Source organism: Cupressus sempervirens, chromosome 6, assembly GCF_028749045.1.
Source record: "Cupressus sempervirens isolate cs-2001-9-10 chromosome 6, ASM2874904v1, whole genome shotgun sequence".
NCBI lineage: Eukaryota > Viridiplantae > Streptophyta > Pinopsida > Cupressales > Cupressaceae > Cupressus > Cupressus sempervirens.
The window spans coordinates 263,252-291,075 of NC_143123.1; the positions used below are offsets into that span (position 1 = coordinate 263,252).

General features: G+C 35.5%; 1 protein-coding gene across 2 annotated transcripts; it reads right to left on the reverse strand.

The window, feature by feature from the left end:
* Positions 1–977: 977 nt before the first annotated feature.
* On the reverse strand, positions 978–3,232 carry LOC149550661 (GDSL esterase/lipase At1g71691-like). 2 transcript variants are annotated; one of them, XM_089789572.1, is made up of 5 exons: positions 2,873–3,232; positions 2,648–2,775; positions 2,257–2,499; positions 1,705–2,004; positions 978–1,420 (listed from the first exon to the last, which is right to left on the reverse strand). In XM_089789572.1, exons 1-4 carry the CDS (start codon positions 3,099–3,101, stop codon positions 1,729–1,731), a joined length of 876 nt encoding a protein of 291 aa, XP_089645698.1. In that variant the 5' UTR covers positions 3,102–3,232; the 3' UTR covers positions 978–1,420; positions 1,705–1,728. The 2 variants fall into 2 exon arrangements, with proteins under 2 accessions (XP_089645698.1, XP_089645700.1); XM_089789574.1 differs by having other exon boundaries at positions 1,077–1,421; positions 1,747–2,004; positions 2,873–3,215.
* Between the last annotated feature and the right edge of the window lie 24,592 nt (positions 3,233–27,824).

Consider the following 27,824-nt stretch of genomic DNA (forward strand, 5'->3'; position numbering starts at 1 on the left):
GTCATTTGCCATCTCCTTCAACTTACTTTCATCTTGTAAAATCTATGAATGTTTTATGGAGGACTTGGTAAATGATGGTAGGGTGGTGTTTAGCCATCATTGTAGGTTTGGTGAATCACTTTTTCACTTCTTAATTTTGTTTATAGGTTAAGAATATACAATATGACAAAAAGATAAAGGTTTGTGGGTGTGTGTCAGTTGTTGGCTATCAATATTATAATCAATTAATGATAGTAGTTTTCCACTATCTACGATTTAGAATTGTGCCTCGTCGTTATATTTTGGATGGATCATGCAGTATGATCTAAAAGATTGATAGGAAAAAGCTCTCACACAATCTAATCCATAAATACAACAATAAATTTTATAGTCATTCAATCTACAAATCTCCACATAAAGACAAAGTGATTTGAATGTAAACTTGAATTAACATCTAGATAGTAATTTGTATTATGCCCAAATTGGGCGGCACAATAGCTATTATTGGATTGCATAAAGAGCTTCATCTTTAACCATCAATGATCAATGTATATTGCAACATGCATGCTAATTTGCCTTACTCCTCGAATTTGATATCTTTCAAAACCATCATTATAATCTATAATCATAACTAATGTCAAGTGCAACAAAATTATAATTTATTTCAAGAAGATATGAAAGTCGATGCAGAGACAGTAGACGTACTGAGTGTCCTTTGCACTCGATTTCATATGCATGCCCGTGACGAATGCTCAGCGTCCACAAACAAAATCTCTCTTCGACTTGTCCTCCACTCCCGCTGCCCTGTCTTTTCTTCCTCCTCTCTCTTTCACCCACCCACACTGCCTTTCACGTGCATCAATATGTTTTAACTTTACGATCATTATTTTAAGACTCAGCACAAACTTACAGAATATCTTCAACGAGTCATTTCTTTGAATGACTGGAACACTGGATGCCATTCAAAACGTTGATTATTTTATATGATCTCTAAAACATTCTTTCAATGGTATATATTAATTATAAATTAAAAAGTACCCACTTAAACGTCAGTGGCTACACGTTAAAAATACTCAACACACGGTCACTAAACACAATTTATGATTTCCAATACTGAGTATACTTAAATCCAAAATCAATGTAGGCATTGCATGTTTAACATTGCACAGCAAATATCTTCATTTGACACACTGTTTTGGACTCAATAAAGTTGAAGATCAAGAGATAGCCATGAGGTCCTTGAGATTGAGAGGCCTTATAAAATCAGGTAGCCCTGCATATTGAAGGTTGGCCAGCAGGTAATTAAGGGCATCAGTAGTATGGAAGGCATCCCAAAACACATAATCTGCCCGGTGGAAACACAACCTCGAAATGGGAGTGCAGGGAAACTCTGCTCTCAGACGCCCTATTCCGCAGCAACTCTCATTTGCATACTTGAATCCTACGGAAGATCAGACATGGAAAGGAATATGGAGTTAGTTTAAGGTTAAGATTCCGTGATCTTTCCTGTTGTATCTGAATCTAGATTGTGTATAAACTTTTGAGTCGAAGTTTTGGATCATCATAACCCAAAAGTCGTCTCAAAAGTTTATGCACAATCGAAATCATAAAATGTGGAAATCTACTCGCTCTTATCTTTTATGCTGTTCATAATCAGACATCATTAAAATCCTTCAACTCAATTCATGCATTTATCAAAGTTTCTTAAAATAAACCTATTCTTACATCAAAATAGAGCTTTGGAGAATATTATAACAGCAACTTAGCAAATGCAGTTGGATCGTTGATGACTTGAGAAAGAATGACATAATTGTCGCTCAGCACGAAGTGTGCATCAGATAATTCCATCTGCAACTCATTTTTAAGCATGTTCTCCAGACCCATGTTGAAATTTGTGATGATACTATTGATGTAATGTACACAACTTCCATTATCCGGGTTTCTTGAGCTAATAAGCAATGGCGTACAACCAAGGGGTATTAGATTGGACACTAGAAATTTTCTAGCTCCCATCTCATATAAACTCTGCAGTTGCACCACAAAATAGATAATTTAGAACCTGTGATTTGACTTCCCAAACACCAAACCTTCAAGAATATGTGATTGTGATATTAGTGGGTAAGTTGTGTTCAGGTTATGTGATGTATTTTTGTGTTCAATTGCATTCAACTATTCCCTCTCAGCTTTTAATAAAGCTTAAGAGTCCTGCCTAGTGAGCTCATATGTGAATCTCAATTAGTGTCTTCAAGTCCATTAATAAGAGTAGGATGTGGTCACCTTGAGTTGATCTGAAAACTTGCTAAGAAGCAGTTTCTGGTATCGTTTCACATTGTAGAGTTTTGAAACAGTTGACTGGGACAGAAAGTAATTGGAAATATAATCATAGCTTCCAACGTTAATGTAGAAGAGAGCTTTGGAGATGAGATGAGTAGCATTTTCAGCTTGTTCCATCACAGAAACCAAATCTGCCTTTGTGTTGGAGAAGAAATCAATCTGCCTCTCAAAGGGTATTCTGCCAATCTGCAAACAGGTATTTAAGATAAAATGCCTCTAAAGTTGGTTGGTTCTTATGAAATGTGTTGTTTAAAAGCCAATGGGGATTGATTACTCTATTTAGCTTGTGTAGGAATAGGAAAAAACTATATCATTGTGGTTACATGGAACTTACATATGTTTTGCCAGTGGAAGGCAAAATTCCAGAGCCTCCAGAAGCAAAGTTGACTCCTGTTAATATGTTTCTCCCATTTGCTTCTGGATCTAAATACGAGATTGGAGAAGGCACTCCCATCATTTGACCTGCCACAAAAAAAGATGCACTAATTAAGTTTATTAAAATACAACAAAAGCTCTGGACTTGGGTGGTGTAAAACTTCATTTGTAATTTTGTCCATACAGATGTAGTCTGGTATGGTTCTTCCATTGCAAAACCTTCCAGTTGGCAAGCCATTTCCAAAATCAATGCCATTGAACCAAATATCTCCCTTGGAAAGAGTAGTAATGTAATTATTGTTTCCCGTATCCACCAATGAATCTCCAAAGATAAAAATGGCAGGAGCAGTAGAGGCAGTGGCAAATATGAATAATCCCATCACTGTAAAAATTGCAGGCCAAACCTTCGCCATTTATAACCAATCAGTGGACTAAGCACACAAAGTTCTCAGAAGATAAAACTCGGAGCTTTACCTTGCTTTCAAACAACAAGGGCACCTTTATATTATCCCAGATGTTCTGTATTTGATTGAATGTGTTTTCTGAAAATTGATCCATGTTTGAAAAGTTTCTTTATCTCTTGTTTTTTTTTTCTGAAAGACAATTAAATGATTTGACAAGGAAGAGTCACATGTGACATATCTGCAACTTGGAATTTGTTGCTTAGCGCGTTATTTTGGCAGTCCAGCCGAGTCTCGGGGCCCTCTACTTACCCAAACAGACGCAGATTCTTTCTGTGATATAAAGTGGTTGCCAGCGCCTGCAACTAAAGATTGCAAATAACATAACTTAAAAAGATAAATGAACTAAAAAAAATTATAACGTGAAATAAAATGCAAGCCGAATTCCCAAAACAACAAAAAGAAAATTCATTATGTTATGATGTTATCACGTGTTCTTTCTCAATATCTTCCTAGATGATTCTCATCCGCAAGAACAGCAGAAAACCATTCACCCCCCGCCCCCCTCCCCCCGACAAAAAAAAACCTTTCCAGGCATCCCAAAACACCACTCCAAAAAGAACATCCACTAATGTAGGAGCCCAAGCAGTTGCCTATTCTACAAAACAGAAAGTTATATATTCTTAATAGGGGCCTTTTTAATAATTGGGAGGTAGAATTTTTTTTAAGTAGGGGTATCTATTGTTTAGTATGAGTCATTTAATAATCTATTTAAAAAATTGTTAGGCAGTTGTATATTTATCTAGCAATAAAGTTGTAAGAAAAACAACAAGCATAAATTGCACCATCTTGAGAAGAGTGTGACTCACAACTGTCTACTCTTCATTTTGTAGAATTTCTTCCTCTACTTGCAGTATCTTATTGGACCATAAATCCTCCCCCTCTATCATATCACTTTTACTTTCCTAATTTTGTACAAGGTTAGAATGGGGTCTTATAGAGGTGCTTAAGCTTCATTTTTAGGATTAGATGTCTTATGAAAACAAAAAAGTTGTTACAGGAGTATGCAGATTTTTTTCTTAAAAGATAAAAATTCCAATTTTTTAGTTCGACATATTTGAGGGTGAAAATGGGGTGGGTCAAGAATTCGCTTTTGATAAAGAAGGCATGGAGAGAGCCCTAAACCCAAAAGCAAAGAGTCGCATTACAATACATCTATAAAACAAAAACAAGCTGTTACAACCCAAAGCTAGATCGACTAAGCATCAACCAAAATATTAAAAACTTAAGCAGATAATAACAACTTAGAGTAACACGTCTAGTATCACTATAAATACTATCTATCCATCTAGAAAATTTATGTAAATTAATTTCATATTCCCCTGTACCCAGAAAGTGGGAAGATTATACAAAAGAGGTTTTTCTAAGGTGCAGCAAAACAACAAACAACATAGCCCAAAATAAAATAGCATTGGGAGAATTGTCCCCCATAAGATAGAAAAAGATCATTTAACATTGTTAATTTCGTCTCCTCATTTATGATGAAATGCTTTAGGTCCTTGCTCCAATCTTCATCAACTTTTTCCTCCTATTCTAATTCCTCGACTTCCTCTTGGCAACTCCTCTTCAGGTTCTTCTTCAACTTGCTTTTACCTGTAACAACCTGAATGGCCTCTTTTGTGCACCATGCCTTCAACCAACTTAAGATTGTTATTTACCACTTGTTAGATATTTAAGCTTAGATTTTTCTTTAAAATATTATTGGAGGGAAAGTAAAAATTAATATGTTTTTGTCACTTTACAAATTATTGAAGACAAAAATATGTGTTCATAAGAATGTCAACTTTCTTAAGTTTTTTAGCTTAAACTTTCAAGTTGAACTTGACTACATAACTCATAAGACTGTTAGCTTTAAAATATTCCTAAAAATTAAGTAGATCTAGCTCTATTTTTAAGAAAGCATCCTTCTATGAGACCTCATCCTTAGAACCACCTCTACTCAAGTCTTCTTGTACTAAAAGCCATTTGTGTTTTCCTTACAACTTGTCTGACTATATTTTATATTTATCGACAAATAATTGCTCTAACATAATTCATACTAAGAGAATCCAAAATTTCCATAGGTGCTTCTTTTGTCTCTACATTATGATATTAAGACATGCTTTCCAATTCTCTTTGGGTGGGTGTACCAAGGTGGTGTGCACAAAAGTAGACATCATGGAATTTTTTTTCAAAAGTACACATAACGTGATTGTGTTACATGTAATTTATAAAATTCAAAATGAGGCTTGGCTTGTTATTGAGCCAAGCAAATAATATTTTAAAAACATCAAAACAAACATAACACGGTCACGTTTTTACTTACTAAATATGTGATCACATTTTTACTATTAAAAATAAATTTTAAGTTGCCCATAGGTTGGGCCATTTTTCATGCCCAAAACCACGGACAACAAGGATAAAAGAGAAAAATTAAGCACAAATACAATTGTGTTTGGCTCCGTCAATCTCCAACTCATATTATATACCGACAATCTTCGATGGCACCTCCATGAAAAGTTTAGTCATTTTATTTTTATTTTTTTTGTATTATTTTCAGTTTTTTGTATTGATTTGTGTTTTTTATAATCACTTGATAATCAGATACTTCTACACTTAATAAATGCAAATGAAACCATAGGCCCCCTCTTGCCGAAGATGCAAACATTGACCTTGAACAGACACCTCAAAATGAACTACAAAACCCTCAAGGGGCAGCCCAAAATGCTCAAATGGATCCCCCTCAATAGCCACCACCATGTGTATGGTCTCCACTAATTCCATTAGATCATGTAAATTCTAGTCAAGAAGACCTTGTTAAATGTCTTACAAAGAATAGTGCCAAAATAACTAATTTGGTTAGTAGGTTGAGGTCTTCTAATCTTGGCCACCACTTCACCCTAGGCAACAAATCATAAAAAATAGCCACTAGTGCCAATAAGGTGGCTAAAGTGGTGACAAAATGGGGTTCATGGAGGGATAGATGTCGTGCATATTATGTGGATGGGTCATCCTATGATTAGGTGAAGGATAAAACCACCCCTTGATTTCCTATTCATTTGTGTGGTTATAGGGGCATCAAAGAAACTTTTTGGGATATATGGTATATGGTATTTGACCAATCACCTTATAATAATAATGAGGTGCCTTTATATTTTTTGATAAAATTATATTGTGAGTTTATTCTCAGTAAGAAGTTCACTAGTTCTAGCGTAGAGGGAGGGGATATTCATAGGATAGACCTCGGGCTTGCAAAGTCACCCAGTGAGAGAAAAGGAATGGTCTAGCAAAATAACCTTTGATTCATGTTGTACTCCCTACAGTCATGAAGGAGTTTATGGACTTACAGACTCTTCATGCACTTACATCATTGACTAATGTCTTCATTGAGAATGGCACACAACTAGCCCTAGGAGGGGGTACATTAGCTCCATCATAATAAGATGTTTCACCAGAGTCATCCTAGTCCACACCATCTCCTCCATCATTATATATTCCATTTGTCTTGACCCCCCGGCTCATTCAACGTATGTGCACTAGTTGCCATAGTTTGTGTGATGGGCTAGATACTGACGCGATTGAGGATGAATTGACATCCCATTCATCCATACATTATGGAAGAAGATGTCATGCATCTATTGTTGAGGACATGATTGCTACTAATGATATGGTGATGATGGTGTTTTCCAAAGGCATGACAAAGGTTTGTCTATTTGTGTTTTGACATGTTATTAATTAATTTGACCTAAATTTGATAAAATTAAATAGATTTGTATTTAAAGAACAATAGATATTGATACATGATATCGAGATATTTAGCATGTTTTGATTTATGCATGGTGTAGGGTGCATTGGGTGATAGGAATGCACCCCACAATGTTCATTCGAGTAGATGTGCATGGGTAGCTCGAAGGCTTGGTGTGAAGCAAAAAATATTTGTTAGAATAGAACAATACTTGTTGGTTTGAAATTTATATATATATATTATAACATGTTTGTTTAATTATTGTTTTATAGGGCTTGTCTAGGAGTCAGGCATCCCAAATTAATGATGTGACACTTTCAGCCATTAACTTTGACTTATAGAGTTGTGCAGTATCATATCATGCACTCCTCTTGTTTACAATCTTAATATGACTAATATAATATCATATTTATTGTTCTTATGTTACTTATGTTTTTGTTAGGATATCCCACCTACCTTGAGTTCATCAAGAAAGAGAAAGAAATCATCAAGGACGCCTAGACAAAAAAAGGTAAATAAGTTCAATTCTACTATATTTGTTAAAATAGATTATGATTGAAGATGATGAAATTTCTAGTCTATATTGATGAATGCATCTGACTTGTTTATTGTGAATGCATGTAGAAACAAATGGGTATCATAGAATTGATGAATGCACTACATGTCATTGATGTTTAGAAGAGGGAAGAGGTAACATTATCATAATTTATTTTAGTCACATTCTTGTTTGTTCAAAAATATTAGAAATCAAGTTCCTTTATGACTGGATGTCATATGTTATGACTTTTCACATAGGAAATGGTTATGGCTACATCATCATTAGTGGTTCTTCCTGATACTACATGACCACCTTCAATAGTGTGTGTTAGTTCTATATACATGCTTTAAACATATGCATCTAAATATGATTACATGAATTTGTAATTTTAGACAGATTGTCAACACTTGCATGTGTTATTAACTTGTGTTAATTATATTTTATGTATCACAACCCCCTTTGCCACTTCTTGTGGAATCTTTTCCCATTTCTTTTGGTAGGAGTCGTGCTCATCAAATAGGAGGTCAAACACAACAAAGGAAGGAGGTATGTATTTCCACTATTATTGTTTACTTCAAAGTGAGATCTTGTGATTTACCATTTCATTCAAGTATATAACATATATTGTATTTTATCAAACAATTAAACATCACAAAATTTCATGAACTGATGTGCCTCCTTCTAGCACAAGAATCTCAACTCCATGTTTGGTACGCATTTGTTCTTTTTTTCATGCCTCTAGTGGTTTTTAGTATGTCTTCATTCTAAAATTGGTTATGCATTAATTTTGTTAATTTTTCGCATAGGTTTATCCTTCTATGAGTCCTCCTCCCCTATGACAGACCCCATTACGACTGGTGGATTCTCTACCTGTCCACTTTGCTAGGAGCCTCGCTCGCTCAGTTTGGAACCCATTACCCTCATCATTCATCCCTAGCATAGAAGAACAAGATGAGGCAATCAACATTTCAATGATCAATATAAATTGAAGTCCTAATTTTAGTTCATTTGATATTATTTTTGGATAAAATATTTAGCTTAACATTTGAATTGGTCTTGTGTAGATGTAGAGTGAGCCACACAGTGTTGTGAAGAAGCTTCATTTTGATGATCCTACTTCATCATATATTTTCATAGATGCATATTACGTAGATTCATTGTTATGGTCATTAAATGACCAATTTTTGTACATATCTAACATTTGTAGTGTGTGTATCGACTTTCATATAAGCGATGCCACATTTTGTAACTTTGTTTTTGATCTACCATATATGGTATATTTTGATATGTTCTCAATATTTGATTGGACATGAAACTTTATATTTGATCCTATTTATTCATTATAAAAATATGTGTTTTGACAATGAGTTTTCACAACAAGAGCAGTGGTCAAGTTTGTGGATGCCATGTATTATTTTCAGTTTAGATGTGTAATATGTTTGCAATAATAATATATACTAAATGTTTAGATGCATAACAGAGAAGGAAAGCTTAAAAAATGAACAAGATGAACTTGATAATGTTGAATAGATGAACGAATGCCAGAATATACCAAATGAATTTAGTCTTTGTTAAAGTTTTAGTCAATTCAGATGTCTTTACACTTTATTTATGTGTGTTTATCATAGTTATATTATTTTAAATTATGTATTAATGAATAGGCATGTCACATGAAGAGACACGTCTTTGAACATCGATTATTCTCTTTATATATAAAAGAAATTGCTGCCATTTAGAAAACACATACCAAATATTATGACAGTGCTTAGTATATTTGCAGAAATCCTCAGATTTTACCATGATATCAGAACTAGGTTCAAACACTTCTAATAGTAAGATTCAAACTTCAAATAAGTCTCATCTGAAACACGAGCAGTCAAAGAAATAATTCAGATTGATTAAAGACTTCAGAATCTGATATGTAGGCAATAAGGGTGCAAATGAATTTTGTGAAGGAAATCACACCAAATGCAAGATCTTGATAGGTTTGTCGCAAGTTATAATGGTAATTGCACAGACATTGTCTACCAAAGACATTATGAACAAAGGACAAATAAAATAATACTGCAAAGAGAAATCAAAGATGTAAGTAGGTAATGTAATAAACAAGGCCAATCCTAGACTCATCCATAAGTTAATGAGGCACTTTGAATGTGCAGAAGGCATGGAAATTTTTGTAGTTGTTCAATTTGCAAACCTAAATTCTAAATGGACCTGCAGAAACTCGAACAACCAAATTGTTAAATGGGATAAACAATAGTGATGGTAATAAGATAAGATGAACTGCATCATGTCCAACAACCTCATGTATCAGTAATTCGAGAATGACATTATTTTTTCCCGATCACTGTCATGATCGAAATAATCCACTCCGCGAACACTGCTAAAAGAAATGCATAAATAGTAAAGTATTTGGCAATATGCCCCTTATCTTTGCTCACGCACATTGTTTCTTGTATTAGAATTTTGTTTATTACTAGGAAGTCTGATAAAATTATCTTCATACACATAACTTCAAATCCCTCTTAGCCCATCATGCCCAATCGCACTATTCCACCGATTGATGAAACCAAATTGATCATTGCAAGGGTGGACAGAGAAATGAATAATGTAGATGCCATCACAAGCAAGGCCATCGTAAGTATTGCAAGAATCAAGGATGATATTATCCAATAAGGAGAAGATTGAGAATTTCCATGTGGAAAGAGGATCAAATATATGTTGATGTTCACATAATAAATTGGCATCCCTTCATGAGTTAAGGTGTATGAAGAGATTGATAGGAGCGTACGTGCAATAAGCTTCAAGGTGGGGAGTCATTGGACCCCACAAGTGAGTTGAAGATCAACCAATAGGAAGATAAAGAGAATATCGTTATATTTAATGTAGTTGAAGGGGGACCCCACTGCTATGTTACAAACTAATTTTTTATTATTATGAATAGATCTTTTCTATTAATTATAATTTAAAGATACATATTCACAAAAAAGGGGAATACAAGATCACTACGAGTTCAAATGGTCCAATGTTGAAGATAAACTATTCATCAAAAAAACATATATAAGCAAAAAAACATAAAGCCTTCAAGCTGCAAGAGCAGTGTTAACCAAAGGAGGGTTTGAACCCCAAAAATCCATGGGTTTAGTGGTTAGCTTAGAGGGAGCCCAACTGTCAGCATCAGCAGCATCTTTATCAGCATCATTTTCTTTATCTTCCTCGGCCTTGGGAGGAGAAATAACTAAATCTAGCCGAGGGAAAGCCCACTTGAAGTCACAGTGAGCAGACAACCAACTTGCTTTAGCGGCAAAAGAGGGAGCCACCGGGGACTATCCCAAACCCAACCCCCGAGGAGGTGAGGTCCAACAATGACGGTCACAAAAAACCACCACTAGGAGAGCAGTGATGAGGCTACAACCTGGGGGTTTGTGAGTGGCGAGCATATCTACTCCAGCCTTGTCGATGACTCTAAGGAGGAGTGTGGTCGCTAGAAAAAGCATCTGGAGGCACGTAGGAAACCATACAAGGGGCATTTCCCTAGTGAGCAAGTAGCTCCTATAGGTGAGCCACCTCCAGTGCAACTTTGTCAGTTTATACTTGTATATGCAACATGACATTATTACATATATGTGTTTTAGAGTAGATAGCAATATGAATATCAAGAAAGCTGTGAGACAATAAAACAACATATTTGCGATCTTTCCAAATTGTAAACAAAATCTCCATTCTAAAAGCATACCAAATTTGAGCTCTAGATTTATGATTTTTTCAAGCCTTTTCATCCAAAGGCTTTCATTTGGCATATGGTGGTTCTGGGTGTTGCAAACTAAATTGGAGAAGTGGAGATCGATGAATAAAAGAGGTAAAGCTATAAACATATGATCAAACTATTGCATTGACTATACATACGAAAGATAACTAAGTGACATGGAGGAAGGATTGATCACCAAGGTAGCAAAAGAAATGGACCCATGTGAATAGAGACAAGGAAATTAGAGGGTAGGTGGAATAGTCAAACCTGTGATGTTGACAAAGGACAACATTTGGAGCTTATCATTTCACAAACAAAATACAACGCACCTAATTATATAAGAGCGATTATATGTAAGGAACTCCATAGGCTCATCATATGAAGAATGGAAGAGGTTAGTACAGAGGTCGTTTAATTGAGGATGGAATAAGTCTTGTGTACCAGTACGTATTTATAATGGATTCACAGAATATGGAATTATTGAAATACATCAAGACCGGAAATTTAGTTTCATTAAAATTCAATGTTTGAGAAACCTAGTGGTGCCCCAACTATTGTTGTCATCGGTAATAAGTGGAAATATAGTAATTCTGATGAAAGTCAAATAAGAAGATAAGAGGGCACATAGGAAAGCAAATAAAATGGTATCAAACAAAGTACTCCATATTCAACACAAACTTCATAGGAACAATTATGATGAATGGTAAGACATCGATATTTATGCATGTGCAACAACGAATAGTGAGATCTAATGAAGAAAGTCCTTCAAGGATTCTAGAAGTCAAACAATCTTAGCGAATGGCATTTACATCTTGTGCATTACTATTTCAAATAGATCAGAGTACGACATACTATGAATTAAAGGATTGAATGACATTAAATTTATAATTTAAAAAAAACCATTAGTGGTAATGTAGCATTGAATGACATAATGAAGACAAGAGTTCTGAAGGAGCTAGAGTCCCTACCTTTTGCAAAATTTGTAGGAAATATAAGTAATATTTGAGTAGATTGCAAAAACTAATGAAACATGGTAGCATTAAAAAGAACTTGTCTTAAGTTCCAATATGGTCCACAAGTTTTAAGCAAACAAGTTCAGTCCTTTTATGATAGTCTGTCAAACATATAAATATTAGCCTCTATCGGGAGTCCATAAACTTCCAACCCCACATTGATAGTTTAATAAAGTTAATGCATTTGGAGACATGTAGATAGGTGGAAATAGCTAATAGGCTTATAACCATATTCACCTCATAATGACATTGCCTACTATAATGAATTTTCCTCTAAGAAATGGGTTGGTGCTCTTTGGATTACATCATATAAATCTCAAACAATTGTTTTTATTTTATAAATTTTAATTTTTTAGACATCAGCCAAAATAGTTGCAAAGGTGTGATATATATATTATTGATTGTTTAGGGATTATTTTTAACAATGATGTATTAGAGAAAAAAATATCAATTGTACACATGGTTATTTTAAAATTTTGATTTATTTTAATATTTGAAATTAAATTTTAATAAATATATATTGCTTTAAAAATAAATTTAGTTAAATTGACAATCTTACATTTGTACATTAAAAGTTTAATATAATTTGAAGTGATCAAATGTAATTTTAATCGAATTGAACATATGAAAATAATATATAAGAATTTTTTTAATTCTAGAAGACTCTAATAGAAAGTGCCTAAATTTGAAAATAAATAATCAATATTTTTTCAAAATCATTAACTGCAACTTTATGATATAGATCATATTGCAAAAATTTAAGAGAATAATAGTGAGTTGTTTGCATTGGTAAATAAATCTAAAAGCCCATTTGAATGCTCAAATAAAAAGCCTTATTTCATGCATAGTATTTTAAATCACGGAGTTTGTTTACTAGGTTCAACATATGTATGTGTGCATCACTGTTTTGACAGTCTAGGGTTTTGGAATATGGAAGAAGGGGATGTGGAAACTCTAGAGTCATGTGAATTTTAGACCCATTTTTGAAAAATGCATTTTAAAAGACATTTCACATCATTAGGGGAGCCACACTTGTCCTTATTCATGGAAAAACATGCGCAGTAGTTTCCAATTGCTTCAACAGGTGGCATTCCAAATTTTCATCCATGCTAGGTGGCAAATGGCCATGATGTGCATTGTAGTTTGCTACATCTTTATTGTTAGCTTAATCATCCATCTTTTTCATAGTCCATAGACATTACCTAGCTCGTACCAGAGTGGAAGATAGTAAAACTACGCAATTAGTACGACCATAGCTAAGATTAGCTGGCAAATTTTCCCTACATCGTTCATGACCAAGTCTATTGTAAACATTCAAAATAATCACATAATCCTCATGATTTGAAATTCCCAATACTACCCAAATCTTTCTTTTCATTTGCATTCTTTGATGCCCCTGTCACAACCTCCAATAGATCCTCCAGAAACAGATATAGGAACGAGAAAAAAAACCAAGGAAATGGCTTCATTAGTTATAGATCCAAGTACAGATTGCTATAGTACATTTCCATTATCATCAAGATAGGCAATTGATCACCCATCTGGATAGAGGGATGCAAGACCCATTTGATGAAGTTGTTCCCTATGCTAGAGGTGCAAGAATAGAGAAGCCACAACTTAGTGACATGAGGAAATTATCCCGAAAAGATCGGTACAGTGAAGAACCATATACAAGCAAAGCAAAAATCATGGCTTCCTTGTATACCCAAAATTAGGCAATTCTATTACTAACAATGTTATCTAGCTTAGAAGCACAAAATTCCTTTTCTCAAAATAAGGTCCCAACTCACTGCATTTAATTATTATTTTCCCATTGGGTATGATCACAAAGCATCAAAATTGGCTTGAGAGAACCAACCATATGGTTTAATCAATTTGCACAAGTTGTAACTCAAAATTATCATTCTTTTCTCCTACAAAGCCATGCACTCTTACCCTTGAATCGCTCCACTCAAAATTAGAAGAGGGAAAGCCCTCTGTTACCACCAAATGACATTCCATGGAAGGCCCTATTCTTTCATCATTCATGGAGACATTGTGCTTCTCAAATGTGATAAGGGTTATAGTGTTCTTAGCGTGTAGTTGATGGTGTTTTTGCACAAATTGTTTTTTGGTTAAAGGGGTGTACATATGTACTATTTTTGCATATTTCTTCCTAGATAAGCATTGGGTCATTGCGTGAGAGGAAGGAATATTTTCATTCTCAGATCTATTTTCAGAAGAAAAAAAAATATTGGTTTTTTTTCCAATTCATATGCAGGGGTTTTGTTTTGGAACAGACATTTCTAATGCTCCTCCATGAATGTTGTTTCTACAAAATTTGTGCCCAGGCTGTTGCTCCTCATTTCTTTCTAGGTTTAAACAAAATCTTTCATCTCTAAATTATTTTTTAATGTAGTGGTGTATTCTAACTAAATCAATTCGAGGAAGCTTGAGGAAGTTGGAGGAAGCGCCATATAGTTGAGAACATGCTAGACTTTTATTTTTCCAATTTTTTGTTCTTAGAAAATAATTTTACTTCCAACAAAAATTCTATTAGCCAATGAAAAATCAGAAATTATTGATAATTAGTTTAAAAATACATCACTTTTGAACTTTAGCATTATAATGACTTTTTTTATAAAAATTAAATATGAACAAACACCAAAAACATAACAAGTATCTACAACATAAGAAAACATATGCCACAAAGTTTATAAAGAGGATGCTCTCAATAATTGGCAACCAATGAAGGAAGAATAAAGAGGATGAAATATTTATAACATTGATCGAATATATATAAAGCTTACATTGGATCTTCATGAAATAGTATGATAGGTTGTACACATGACATTGATTGCAAATGACATGGTAAAGGTCCCACCACAGGCCCACCATAAACACAATCAAGGTAAGCAAATTTATGTGAATATTTATTTATTAATCTAAATTATTAGTGATATTATGAATTTATAATATTTTCATTAGAAATATAATTCAAATCAAATCAAAAACATGATTATATTATTCTAAGGAAAATAATAATTATCATTATGATGAATAATTTATTATTCTATTATGTAAATAAATAACTATGATTATAATGCTTCCTTATTCATTATTTGAATAACATTTTCATGATCATAGTTAGTTATTAATAAAGGAAATAATATGTTGACAATATATATATATAGAAAATGGAAGATATATTTATATATTCAATTTGTATACATTTATCTATATTATATTGAGATGATCTTATATTATTATGCAAAATCATTTATTATCTTTGGGTATTATCTCTTATTTATATGTATTATAAGAGTTATGTGCCTTGATCTTTTCTTCCAAGAATGTTACTGCAAGAAAATGAAGGGTTGATATCAGTTTTAGAAGAAGTCTAACACTCTATCAAAGGCAAGAAGCTCGGAAGATTGATGTTTAAAGGGAGTCTAACATTTTATTAGAGACAACCTTGAAAGAGAGGGAGTAGATAGAGGATATGATTCAACCTTTGTGATCTAGAGGGAGTAAACCATGTTGAGATGGATTCTCCAATGATCACTAAATTGTATCATTCAAGAGGATTGTGATTCATGAACATACCTTTTGACAATGTTGTAAGAATTTGCCTTAGGGCAGAATTCACCCAAGACCAAAGAACTCAAACACAAACACAACAGTAGACCAAAGAGAGTATGATCAGAATGACGATATATTCATTCAATATTCAATGTGAAAGTACACTAGGATTGCCTATATATAAAGGCCTATAAAAAGCTTATAGAATACATAGAAGTCAGCAACATGATATGTCATACAACCAAGCACATGTTCACCAGATATGGGTTATCCTCCATTAAGCACGAGAGTAAGTGCGATGATGAGAGGATAAGCCTACAAAGGTGTAGCATGTAAAATAATGTTGTAGACAACATATGCTAAATTGGGAGTGTGAATAACTGTGTTGTATGCATGACTACTTAGTGAATGATGCAAACTCTAGTGTTGTAGACACCATGTGTTGAATTAGAGTTGTTTACTCCAGTTTTGTCAACATGACAACTCATGAGAGTATGCAAACTCCTAAGTGTCTCACCTAAATAAATAATAAAATAATGCATTAACCTAAGTAAACTTAGGTAAAGTGTAAATAGTAAATACTTATTTACACCAACACCCCTCCTTAAGTGAAACTTAGGGGAATGCACTTAAGTTCACAAAATCTAAGATAAAATGCATAATGGATCCTAGCTACTAGGCCATGTTAGGTACCCATGTACATAATGAAATGCAATCTCTCATAATGCAAAGAAAGAGGGAAAACCTCATGGGAAAAACCCTCCCCCAAAAAGGGAGATGAAAAAAACTAGATGCATGGATTGAGTAATCAAGACCCCCCCATTACGACATACATCAAGTATATACACTATAAAAATGTGAGAAGAACACTATCCCAAAAGAGGAAAAGGTCCCCCCACAAGAGAGAAGAAGAAGAGAGACAAGATAGTTCCCCCCCCCCCCCCCCCCCCCCCCCCCCAAATGAAGAGTGTCGATCAGTAATAGTTGCTCTGATGTAGAAGCTGATCTAGGAATGTTGAATAATGCTCCTCCCCTTTGGAAGAAACAATACCCTACGTACAAATGAGATGCTTTCGTTGTGTGTGGAAAGAATCCCAATGATCACTGATGTCTCTGAAACTTGCTCAACTGTCCCTATCAAGGATGAATGTGGAACCTATCCCAAAGAACATACTGGCTCCTCAACTGATAAAGAAACCTCCTACAACTATTGTACATAAGTATCCATAATCACATCAACCTGTGAAGATCGATCATGTAGAGAATGGACATGAGGGTCAGAGTGAGTCCTCACAACAACTAAAGAAGGATCTTCTCCATCAAAGAGAAGATGTATATCATCAATGATGTCCTCCAAATCCACTATGTATGACTCCACAAACAAATCTAAAATGTCTACCAAGAATTCATCCTCTAGTGTTGGAGCTGGAATACTGGGTGTACCCTGCTTTGCTGGACCTATCACTATGGTGATACAAGCATGTGGAATGTGTTGATGTCATGACCTCTTGCTGCAACTATTGATAGAACTCCATGTATCTAAATCTGTTGAAGCACTATCATTATTGTCACTATCAGTTTCCATAATGTATGATGTGAGGAGAGGATTAGAGGACAAGCTTGGTGAACTTTCCTCAAAGTGTACACCTTTCTCCACAAAAATTTGACATGTCTTAGGATCCATGAGTCGATATGCCTTCACACTGTCTTCATATCTGATGAAAGTATAAGGCCTAGGTGATGGTGCCTTCCATCCCTTGGAAGATATGTTTGCCCATGCTGGACAACCGAAAACTCTAAAGTGTGTCACAATTGGTTTTTTTCCACACCATACCTCAAAAGGAGTCTTGCCATGTAAGACAGGATGAGGAGACCTATTAATTATGTGATTGGCACTACTAATTGCTTCGACTTCAAGTGATGGATCAAGAGACTTGGCTTGTATCATGCAACTTTCCATGGACTTAAAAGTTTGGATCCTCAATGTTGCAACATCTATCTTGTACGAACTGAATGCTGGTGGATTATGAAGATCAATTCCCTCAAGTTTGCAAAAGTCTTTAAGCCTATTGTTCACATTTTTTTTTTCACTGTCCATTCTTAGAACTTTGATGACTTTCCTTGATTTGTGTTCAACATGAGTCTTGAAGGCTAGAAACTTGTCCAACACTTCATTCTTGTGATGAAGAAAGTAGACCCAAGTGTAGTGTGAAAAGTCATCAATGAAAGTAAGTATGTAGTGACCCTAGCTGATTGATGTCACTGCAAAAGGACCTGCTAGTACCATGTGAACCAACTGAAGAACAACTGGTGCTCTTGAAGACTTTCCTTTCTATAACTACTCCTCTAGATGCATATCCACTGAACTTGTTGAACATTCACCTATGGAAAAGTTGATTGTAGGTAGACCTTTGACCATTTTATTTAAGAAAAGTTGCTGAAGATAGTGGAAGGCAAGATGTCCATACCACTCATGCCATAATTACATTTTTGAATTGGATTGGGTCAACAAGGCTTATGAAGGAGACTTAGGCACAAAGTGGGAGAAAGAATACAACCTTTTTTCATATTGAACTTTCTCCATTGCAACCACTGAATTATCTTTTAGACTGTGCACTTTTATTGAGTCAAGAAGGAACTCAACTTTATAACCATCTCCAAGGTGAGTGATTTGGTAAATTGAGAGGAGATTAGAACTTAGGTTTGGAACATAGAGAACATCTTTGAACTCTCCATTTTCCATCTCCACATTTCCTTTCCCTTCAACTTCCATTTTTGTATCATCTCCCACAAAGATGTGTGGTACCTTTGATTGCTTCAATGAAGAAAAATCTCCTTTACAAGAACCCATATGATATGAAGCACCTGAGTCAAGAATCCATTTCATTGAAGAACTTGAATTTGCCATGAGTGTTTGCCCTTTGTCCTTTGAATATGAAGAAGAACCTTTCTCCTTGTAAGCATTAGACAGTAGAACATTATGTTTCTTCATGATGTTGGTCAACTTATCAATCTTTTTATGATAACTCTCATGTTCTTCATGACCCAATTTCTTGCAATAAGCACACTTTTTCTTGTCCTTGTTATTGTCTCCCTTCTTATTTGAATTTGAAGACTTGCCTTATTGATTTGATTGTGGTGTTGTCTTTTCTACATCCTTTGATTTGTTAGTCTTCCATTTCTTATTCTTTCCCTTTCCTTTATTTGAAGATTGACCAGTTGAATGTTGAGAACCCTCATTATTGGCCACCAATGCCTTAGACTTTGGTGAATTGAGAATCCCAATTGATTCCAACTTCTTTTCTACTTTATCCAATAGATCAACATAATCATCAAAAGAGATTTTTTGATATGTAGACCCTAATGTAGTCTTGGACGTGTTATAAGTAGAAAAAAATGTGGAGTACTCAAATGGAAGCTTGTTATGAATGAGATAGATCAATCTATCATCTTTAATAGGACTCCCACAGTCAGTAAGCTTTGTCCTTAGTTCATCCACCTTAATGATGAAATCTTGTATAGAATCAAATGACTTAGGATCTAATGAGACAAGCTCATCTTCAATTTTGAAAACATCTTCCTCAGACACTTTCCCATATAGGTTTTGGAGGGTATCCCAAGCTTCCTTGGATGTACAAGACTTTTGAATCTAATACATGATCTTGTCATCAACCTCCAAACAAATATCACATGGGGCTTTCCTATCCACTGTTTGCTAATCAGTGATTTCACTGGCAAATACTTGATCACCTATTGGTTTAGGAAGGGTACCATCTACATATTCAGAAACTCCTTTATGCATTAAATGACATCACATTTTAATGGACCATGTAGAATAGTTATGTGGAGTTAATTTTAGAAACTTAAAATTTTCCATAATGTAAAACATGAACAAAAATTGCAAAAAAAGAGGAACACAACACCAAGAACACCCCCCCCCCCCCCCCCACCTTTTCACTAAATCAAGAAATCCCCCCAAAAAAGATGATTCGGGCACTTTATATGTAGTGCGATTACAATGTCCACTTGCCAATTTTGGCCTTAGTGGACTTCTAATTTTTCTTTTTACAACCTCCATATGGAGTTCAAAATTGGAACATTACTATGTATCTCAGATATACGACAATTTTGAAGATATATCAAAGTATTACAATGCAAAAAAGGACCTAATTCTGGAAGTGACACTTTTGTCCACACAAGCCTATAATCTGATTGCAGATCTAGAAAGTAGACAAAAAATAATGCACTTTCAAAAAAATTGGAACCTATTCTCATGTCCAAATGAGCTTGTACGAAGCATTTGAGGTTGCAAAATGTAGAATTAGATAGGTACAGTTGCCAAAAGACACAAATTCTGACAAATCTATGCACCAAAACTAGAAAAGAGTACACTAAAATTTTTAGGAAATTCTACCCAAAATTTAAAAAAATTGTACCTGATTTGGAGTCCAGATGACTGAGATATGGCCTCCCAAAGTCAGACTACAAAATCAAAAATTAATCTGAAGAGGGGTTGGATCAGCAAAGGATGGGGTTAAATTTGATGGTCATACGACCATCATAGTAGTTCAAATTTTCCTCTGAATGATAGTTAGCCAGCCGTCAAAATCAAGCCACTAAATTTGATGATGTTAGCAAATGTCAGCCTTGTCACGACATCAGCATGATGTCAATAGTACATAAAAGTGCAGATCACACAGTACGAACTGTACGAATATGACATGGCTTGGTACAATGTACAAATTTGCTGACTAGGTTGCATAGTCAGATATCGACTTGGATGCTGAGTTGGCATGATGTGGACTATCCTACGGGTGACTATGCAGTCGATGACATGGTTTTCTATTAGGCAGGTTGGCCATGTGTCAGGCTAGTACTAGGTCACATACTCTTTCCATGTGGTAGTAGCAAATTTTGTTTTGTGATGTCTGCGTGGAAGGGTTTGACCTAATTTTGATGCGTGTTGGTTGGACACCTACTCATTGGTAATTTCTTGCGGGCTCTAAAGAGGTTTTAAGCAGCATCGAGAGTTCACTTCATGGTAGCCAAAAAATTATAATAAAATCCCACATTGGTGGGGTATTTTGATTGCAGGTTAAATAAAAGAAAGAGCCTACAAGTTTTAAATAAACTAGCAAGGCCACCGATTGGGGTGCCCTCTGGGTATGATGTGCTTGGCTGGTAGGAAATTTGTTGCTAAAATTTTGTGTCTGATGTCGGATTTAGTTGAAATATGATTCATGTAGGAATTAAATAGAATATTTCACTAAAATAAATAGAATATTCCTCCCAAATCACAGGGTCGAGGTGTCACTACCTAGTTTTGCAAAAAAAAAAATCTCTGCTAGCCTGACTGGGCAATTTTTTTTCAAAAAATACCCACAAAAATTGCAGAAAAATAGCAGAGAATAAATTAAATTCAAATCTGAAAATAAATGCACAAATTGATTAAAATGACCATACCAAATTGCAAATCAGTGCCTTCGAGTGCCAATTTGTAAAAAAAATTTGCCTCACGATCAACTTTGGCCCAACATAGGAGAATTTATAGTCGATCTTCACTAAATCGACATTTCGAATGCAATGGTGAGGTCTACTTTGACTCTAGACACTCCCAATAACTGTGGATTCTCCGGATCTAGGTTGAGGTGCTAAAGCAAGAATGGTCTCGAACAACTATGTGAAGAGAATCTCCTCGAGCTCTGATGCCATGTAAGAATTTTTCTTAGGGAAGAATTCATCCAAGACTGGAAGGAACTCAAACATAAGGACAATAGTAGACCAAAGAGAGTATGATCAAAATGATGATATATTCATTCAATATTCAATATGAAAGTACACTAGGAGTGCCTGTATATAAAGGCCTCTGGAAAGCTTCTAGAATGCATAGAAGTCAGCAACATGATAAGTCATACAACCAGGCACATGTCCACCAAATATGGGTTGTCTTCCATTAAGCATGGGAGTAAGTGCGATGATGAGAGGATAAGCCTACAAAGGTGTAGCATGCAAAATAATGTTGTAGACAACATGTGCTAAATTGGGAGTGCGAATAACTATGTTGTATACATGACAACTCAGTGAATAATGCAAACTCTAGAGTTGTAGACACCATGTGCTAAATTAGAGTTGCTTACTCTAGTGTTGTCAACATCACAACTCATGAGAGTATGCAAACTCCTAAGTGTCTCACCTAAATAAATAATAAAATAATGCAATTTAATAAAATAATGCATTAACCTAAGTAAACTTAAGTAAATTGTAAATAGTGAATACTTATTTACACCAACAGATGTGATTTTAATTGGCTTACCCCCTATGTACATCATGAGGAGGTGACGACTTCCAAATGATGTCACTTGTATTTGTAGAAGTTATTATAAGGTGATGATCTTACAATATCATGAGCTTAAACAAATTAAGTATATAGTGAATGTCTTGTATCTCAACAATTTGGAAGGCCATTACTCAAAGAGTATTTGGTAAATATCATTGATATTTTAGAAGGCCAATCTTGATATTAGATGTGATATCAATATACATTGAGTACTTGGTGAATATCATTGACATTTCGAGAGGCCAATACTCTTGATATCATATGTGATATCATACAATTGATTAATTGGTGAATATCATGTATTTTGGGAGACTAATACTCATGATATCAAATGTGATATCAAAATGATAGATATCTTCTTATCGAAGAGATCCTTAAAACTTTCCATTTGTGATATTACCAATGGTGTAATATATGTCTTGTGTTTATCCTCCCTAGCTAAGAGGTAGTATTGATGTGTGGCAACTTTAGTTGGCTAAAATTCTATGCTATACATTTTGAATAAGTTTTGTACTTAAATCATGAGAATATGCATCTTGTGAGACTTACAACTAAGTGCTTAAATGTCATTAATTTGACTGTCTTTGAGTTGTTTGTATAGATACATATTGGGAATGAGGTAAGTATGCATTTTGTGAGGCTAACAACTAAGAGCTTACTTATCATCAAATTGATTATCTTTGGGTTATTTTTATAAATGCATACTAGGTATTTTAATAAGTAAGAGCTTATATATCATCTCATTGATCATCTTTAGGTTATTCAAAATATTGATCGTCCTTTAGCTTTGATTATCAAAATGTATTTATCCTTCTTGACTAAGAGGGAGTGTTAATGTTTTAGTCAATTCAAATATATTTATCCTTTATATATGTGTGTTCATACATATATACATACATACATATATGTGTAATGTCCCCATCTTTTAGCAACTAAGTGGAGTTCCAAAGGCTAAGAGGAGAAGTAAGGGAAAATTGATTAAATTAATTTCTTATAGAGTCATTAAATAAATAAAAATTAAAAGGTGACTTTATATTTAATTAATTTAATTAATTATTGTATTGCAAGGAGAAGCTTCTAGATGATGCATTAATTATTGGAAAGGGGGAAGCCTCTAGTAGTATAATTTTCTAGAAGCACAAGTAATTATTGTATTGGGTAAGTGCACAGAGTTGTGGTGCCAAAAGGGGGGTATAAGTGGACACCTTTTTCCTAAAATCTGCAAATTTGAACTTCAACAAGAATTTGAAGATAGTTACGCTCAAAATTTTCAAATATGACAAAATCAAAAGTCGTAGTCCTTTGAATCTAGTTTCTAAACTACTAATTTTTTTCCAAAATGGTTTAGTTTTAGGTCCTCAAAAAAGGGGGCCACAAAAAGTGGTATTGTTTATTCCAAAAAAACATAACACAATACAAAGTGTGGCACCCTAAAATTTTAACTTTTTTTTTTGAAATTTTTTAATCACTCTGGTCAAAAGTTACTTAACACTATGTAGTTTATCCCAGATTTTTCGGGTAATTTTATAATGTGTATTTTTTTTTTAATGAATTTTTTAACTAGACACATCCCAAAAACATGAAATATCTGTGTGCTCCCCCTAGAAATAATTGAAAACTAATCTAAAATCAAAACTTTTTTTTTTCAAAGTGTGTAGAATGGAGTCTAGTTTCTAAAAAATTAAGTTATTACAAAATTTGATGAACGAGCTAAAATCTATAGCCCAATTAGTACGTGGTGGTTTTTGACAAAAAATGAACATACATTCAAAAGAAATTATAGATGAAAGGCTTGAAATAGTTCAAATTAAAAATAAATTATATGGTTAGGTAGCTAACACAGAGATCTATAATGCTATGTAACCTGATCTTATCGATACCCAACCATGAGAAATCTTGAAGGGGAGCATAGAAGAAAAAAAAATCATTTTTTGTATGTTTGCTGGAAAACGTGTCTCAGGCTTGTTCATCAAATCCAAACCTTTGGGTTTGATCTCCAAGGCAAAACCAAGCCTTAGGCTTGGGTTTAATTAAGGTTTAAATAGTGCGTACGCCCTATAGCGCACATGTGCTATTTAAACCTCAGTTCTAAATAGCGCGTGCGCATTGTAGTGTGCACGCACTATAGTGTGCATGCACTATTAAGATCTAAGTTGTAAAAGAGAACTACATGGGGGGGGAATAGGGGAATGGCTATGTGTGTGCATGAAAGAGATAGAGAGAAAGTAGTGGATAGGAGAGGAGAGAGAGTACCAGATGGGAGAGAGAAAGTGAGAAAGAGTAGGGGTGGCAAAGAGAGTATAGGATGAGAGAGAGAGAGAGAGTAGGGGTGGCAAATAGAGGAAGTGTGAGAGAGAATAGGGGTAGAAAAGAGAGAGTGCGGGATGGGGGAAAGAGATTTAAAGTAGGGGATGGGAGAGAGAGGAAGTGTGAGAGAGAGTACAGGTTGGGAGAGAGAGATTAAGAGTAGGGGATGGGGGAGAGAGAGAGTAGGCGATGGGAGACGGAGTGGGAGAGGAAGAACTTGAGAGAGAGGAGGATGGGAGTGCATGTGTGTGAAAGAGAAAGAGTATGGAATAGGAGAGGGGGAAGACAAAGTAGCTCAAGAGAGAGTAGGGGATGGAAGAGAGATTAGGCGATGGGAGAGGGAGTGGGAGAGGGGGAGAGAGGGCGGAATAGAAATGTGTGTAAGAGAGAGAGTCAAGAATGAGAGAGGGGAGAGAGAGATAGAGAGAGTAGGAAATGGTAGAGGGATGGGAGAGAGAGGGAGAGAGTGAGTGAGAGAGAGAGAGAGAGAGAGAGAGAGAGAGAGAGAGAGAGAGAGTAGGTGGTGGGAGAGGGAGTGGGAGGGAGAGAGAGGTTGAATGGAAGCATTTAAGAGAGATAGAGTAGGGGATGGGAGAGAGTAGGCAGTGGGACAAGGATTGCAAGAGAGAGAGAGGGGGGCAATGGGAATGTGTATTTATTTATAAGAGAGATAGAGTAAAGGATGGGAGAGAGTGTGAGAGTTTGAGAGAAATTAGTAGGGGATGGGAGAGAGAGTGAGAGTAAGGGATGGGAGAGAGAGAGAGAGAGAGAGAGAGAGAGAGAGTAGAGAGGAAGAAAGAGAACTTGAGAGAGATAGGTAGTAGGCGGTAGGAGAGGGAGTGGGAGAGGGAGAGGGAGAGGGAGAGGGAGAGGGAGAGAAATAGCAGGGATGGGAGTGTGTGTGAAAAATGTAGAGAGTAGGGGATGAGAGAGAAGCAGAAGAGTGGGGGGATAAGAATGTGTGTATCTATGAAAGTGAGAGAGTAGGGGATAGGAGAGAGTGTGAAAGTGTGAAAGTAGGGGGTGGTAGAGAGAGAGTACAACGATGGGGGAGAGAAAAGTGTAAGAGAGACAGAGTAGGGGATGGGAGAGAGTGTTAGAGTGTGAGAGTAGGGGGTGGCAGAGAGAGAGAGTACGATGATGGGGGAGAGAAAGTAGGCGGTGGGAGAGGAAAATAGAGAGGGGGGATGGGAGTGTGTGTGTAAGAGAGATAGAGTAGGGGATGGGAGAGAGTGTGAGAGTGTGAGAGTAGGGGGTGGCAGAGAGAGAGAGTACGATGATGGGAGAGAGAAAGTAGGCAGTGGGAGAGGGAAAGAGAGAGGGGGGATGGGGGTGTATGTGTAAGAGAGATAGAGTAGGGGATGGGAGAGAGTGAGAGTGTGAGAGAGTAGGGGATGGGAGAGGAGAGAGAGTAGGGGATGAGGGAGAGTGTGAGAGTATGAGAGAGTAGGGGATGGGAGACAAGAGAGAGAGCAGGGTATGGGGGAGAGAAAGTAGGCAGTGGGAGAGGCAGAGAGAGCTTGTACAAGATGGGAGAGAGAGAGAGTAGAGAGGGAGAGAGAGAACTTGAGAGAGAGAGAGATAGTAGGTAGTAGTAGTGTGAGTGTGAGAGAGAGTAGGGGGTGGTAGAGAGAGTACGACAATGGGGGAGAGAAAGTAGGCAGTGGGAGAGGGAAAGAGAGAGGGGGAATGGGAATGTGTGTAAGAGAGACAAAGTAGGGGATTGGAGATAAGAGAGAGAGTAGGGGATGGGGGAGAGAAATTAGGTGGTAGGAGAGGGAGAGGGAGAGAGATAGGGGGGATAAGAGTGTGTGAGAGAGATCTAAAGAGCCGGGGATGGGAGAGGAGAGGGGGTGAGAGAGGTAGAGAGAGTAGGTGGTGGGAGAGGGAGAGTGAGAGAGAGTAAAGGATGGGAGAGAGTAGGAAGAGAGAGAGGGAGGGGATGGGAGAGAGTAGGGAGGATAGAGAGTAGGGAGGATGGGGAGTGATGTGTTTTGAGATAGTGCATATGCTATCTCAAATCACCAAAAAAATGGTCAAAACCCAACCTTCGGGCCCATTTCATCCATTTTAAACTTTTAGTCTATTATGCTCTCTATTATTCTAACAGAAAACATGGGTTTCAACATAGCAAACACTATTTCAACACTTTTGGAAGCAAGCAAACACCAAATTCAATCATTGGATACGTGATTTGAAGAATTTTTGAGTATTCCTTTAATAGAAAAGGTTAGTGCAATCCATTTTAAATATTTTTTGTCGATATATAGATAGAAATTTGATTATAATTTGATATGTTATGTAATATATAGTGAATTCATTGAAAATTGTATGTTTGAATGAAATGTTATTTCGAAATGGTTAGAAATTTGACAAGTCGTTTGATATATATTGTGTATTCGTTCAAATAATTATAATATTTATATGTAATTGAATAATTTGTAATTTACACATTTAAAGTAATTCAGATGTTTGAATAATTTGACATGTAGAAATCATCATCATGCCAAGGAAGAAACCAAAGATTCAAACAAATGCAGATAGGGAGAGAGATTTGACAATTAAAAGAGATAAAATGAAATTACTACGTGAACAAAGAAAATTGCAAAGCAATGATGAAGAATCAACTTTCGAAGAGGATCAAGAACCACCAGTACAAAGAAACAAGGACGAAGAATTAGAAAGACAAAGAGAACAAATGAGATTGTTATGCTCAAGAAGACAATTGAATTGTGAAGCTACACCATCCTCCAATGTTGGAATCATATCGCTTGCTACACCATCTTCGAATGTTGGAGTCATATCATCCGCTACACCATCTTCCAATGTTGAAGTCATATCATCCTCTCATGTTGAAGAGACACTGATTTATAGATCCGATGATATACACACTCCATCATGTCATGTTGAAAGCACAACATCAACACATCAAGTAGGTGATATTCCATCTTTTACATCTGATTGCCAAGGCACATCATCTTCGGTTCAAGGTACGCAATACACTCAACCTTATATTGATGTTCCAAATGTTGAGAGAATTGAAGAGATTAGAACACCTTCTAGAATTCATTTTAGAAAACCAAAATATTTGATTGATATTGATACTAACATTTTGAAATCAATGCCTGACAAGATTAGCAAGCGTACTTGTCAAAGAAAAGTTAATCATATGTGAAGATTATTTTTTGAAGAATTAAACATTACAGGTCAATGCCAATTATTTGTTGAAATGATTAGGAATTTGAAATTTAGGCCTATCATGAAGATTCTTGGGCTAAGAACGATGGATGATTCAAATGAAAAAAATATTGTAAAGAATCGAATGAGTGCTTATGACAAAGTGGGTTCTAAATCACGCACCAAAGATAGTAATATCACAAAATGAGTACTCACATCGACAATAGTAAATAGCCAAATGAAGAAAGCTCAACTCATGAGAAAGACAAG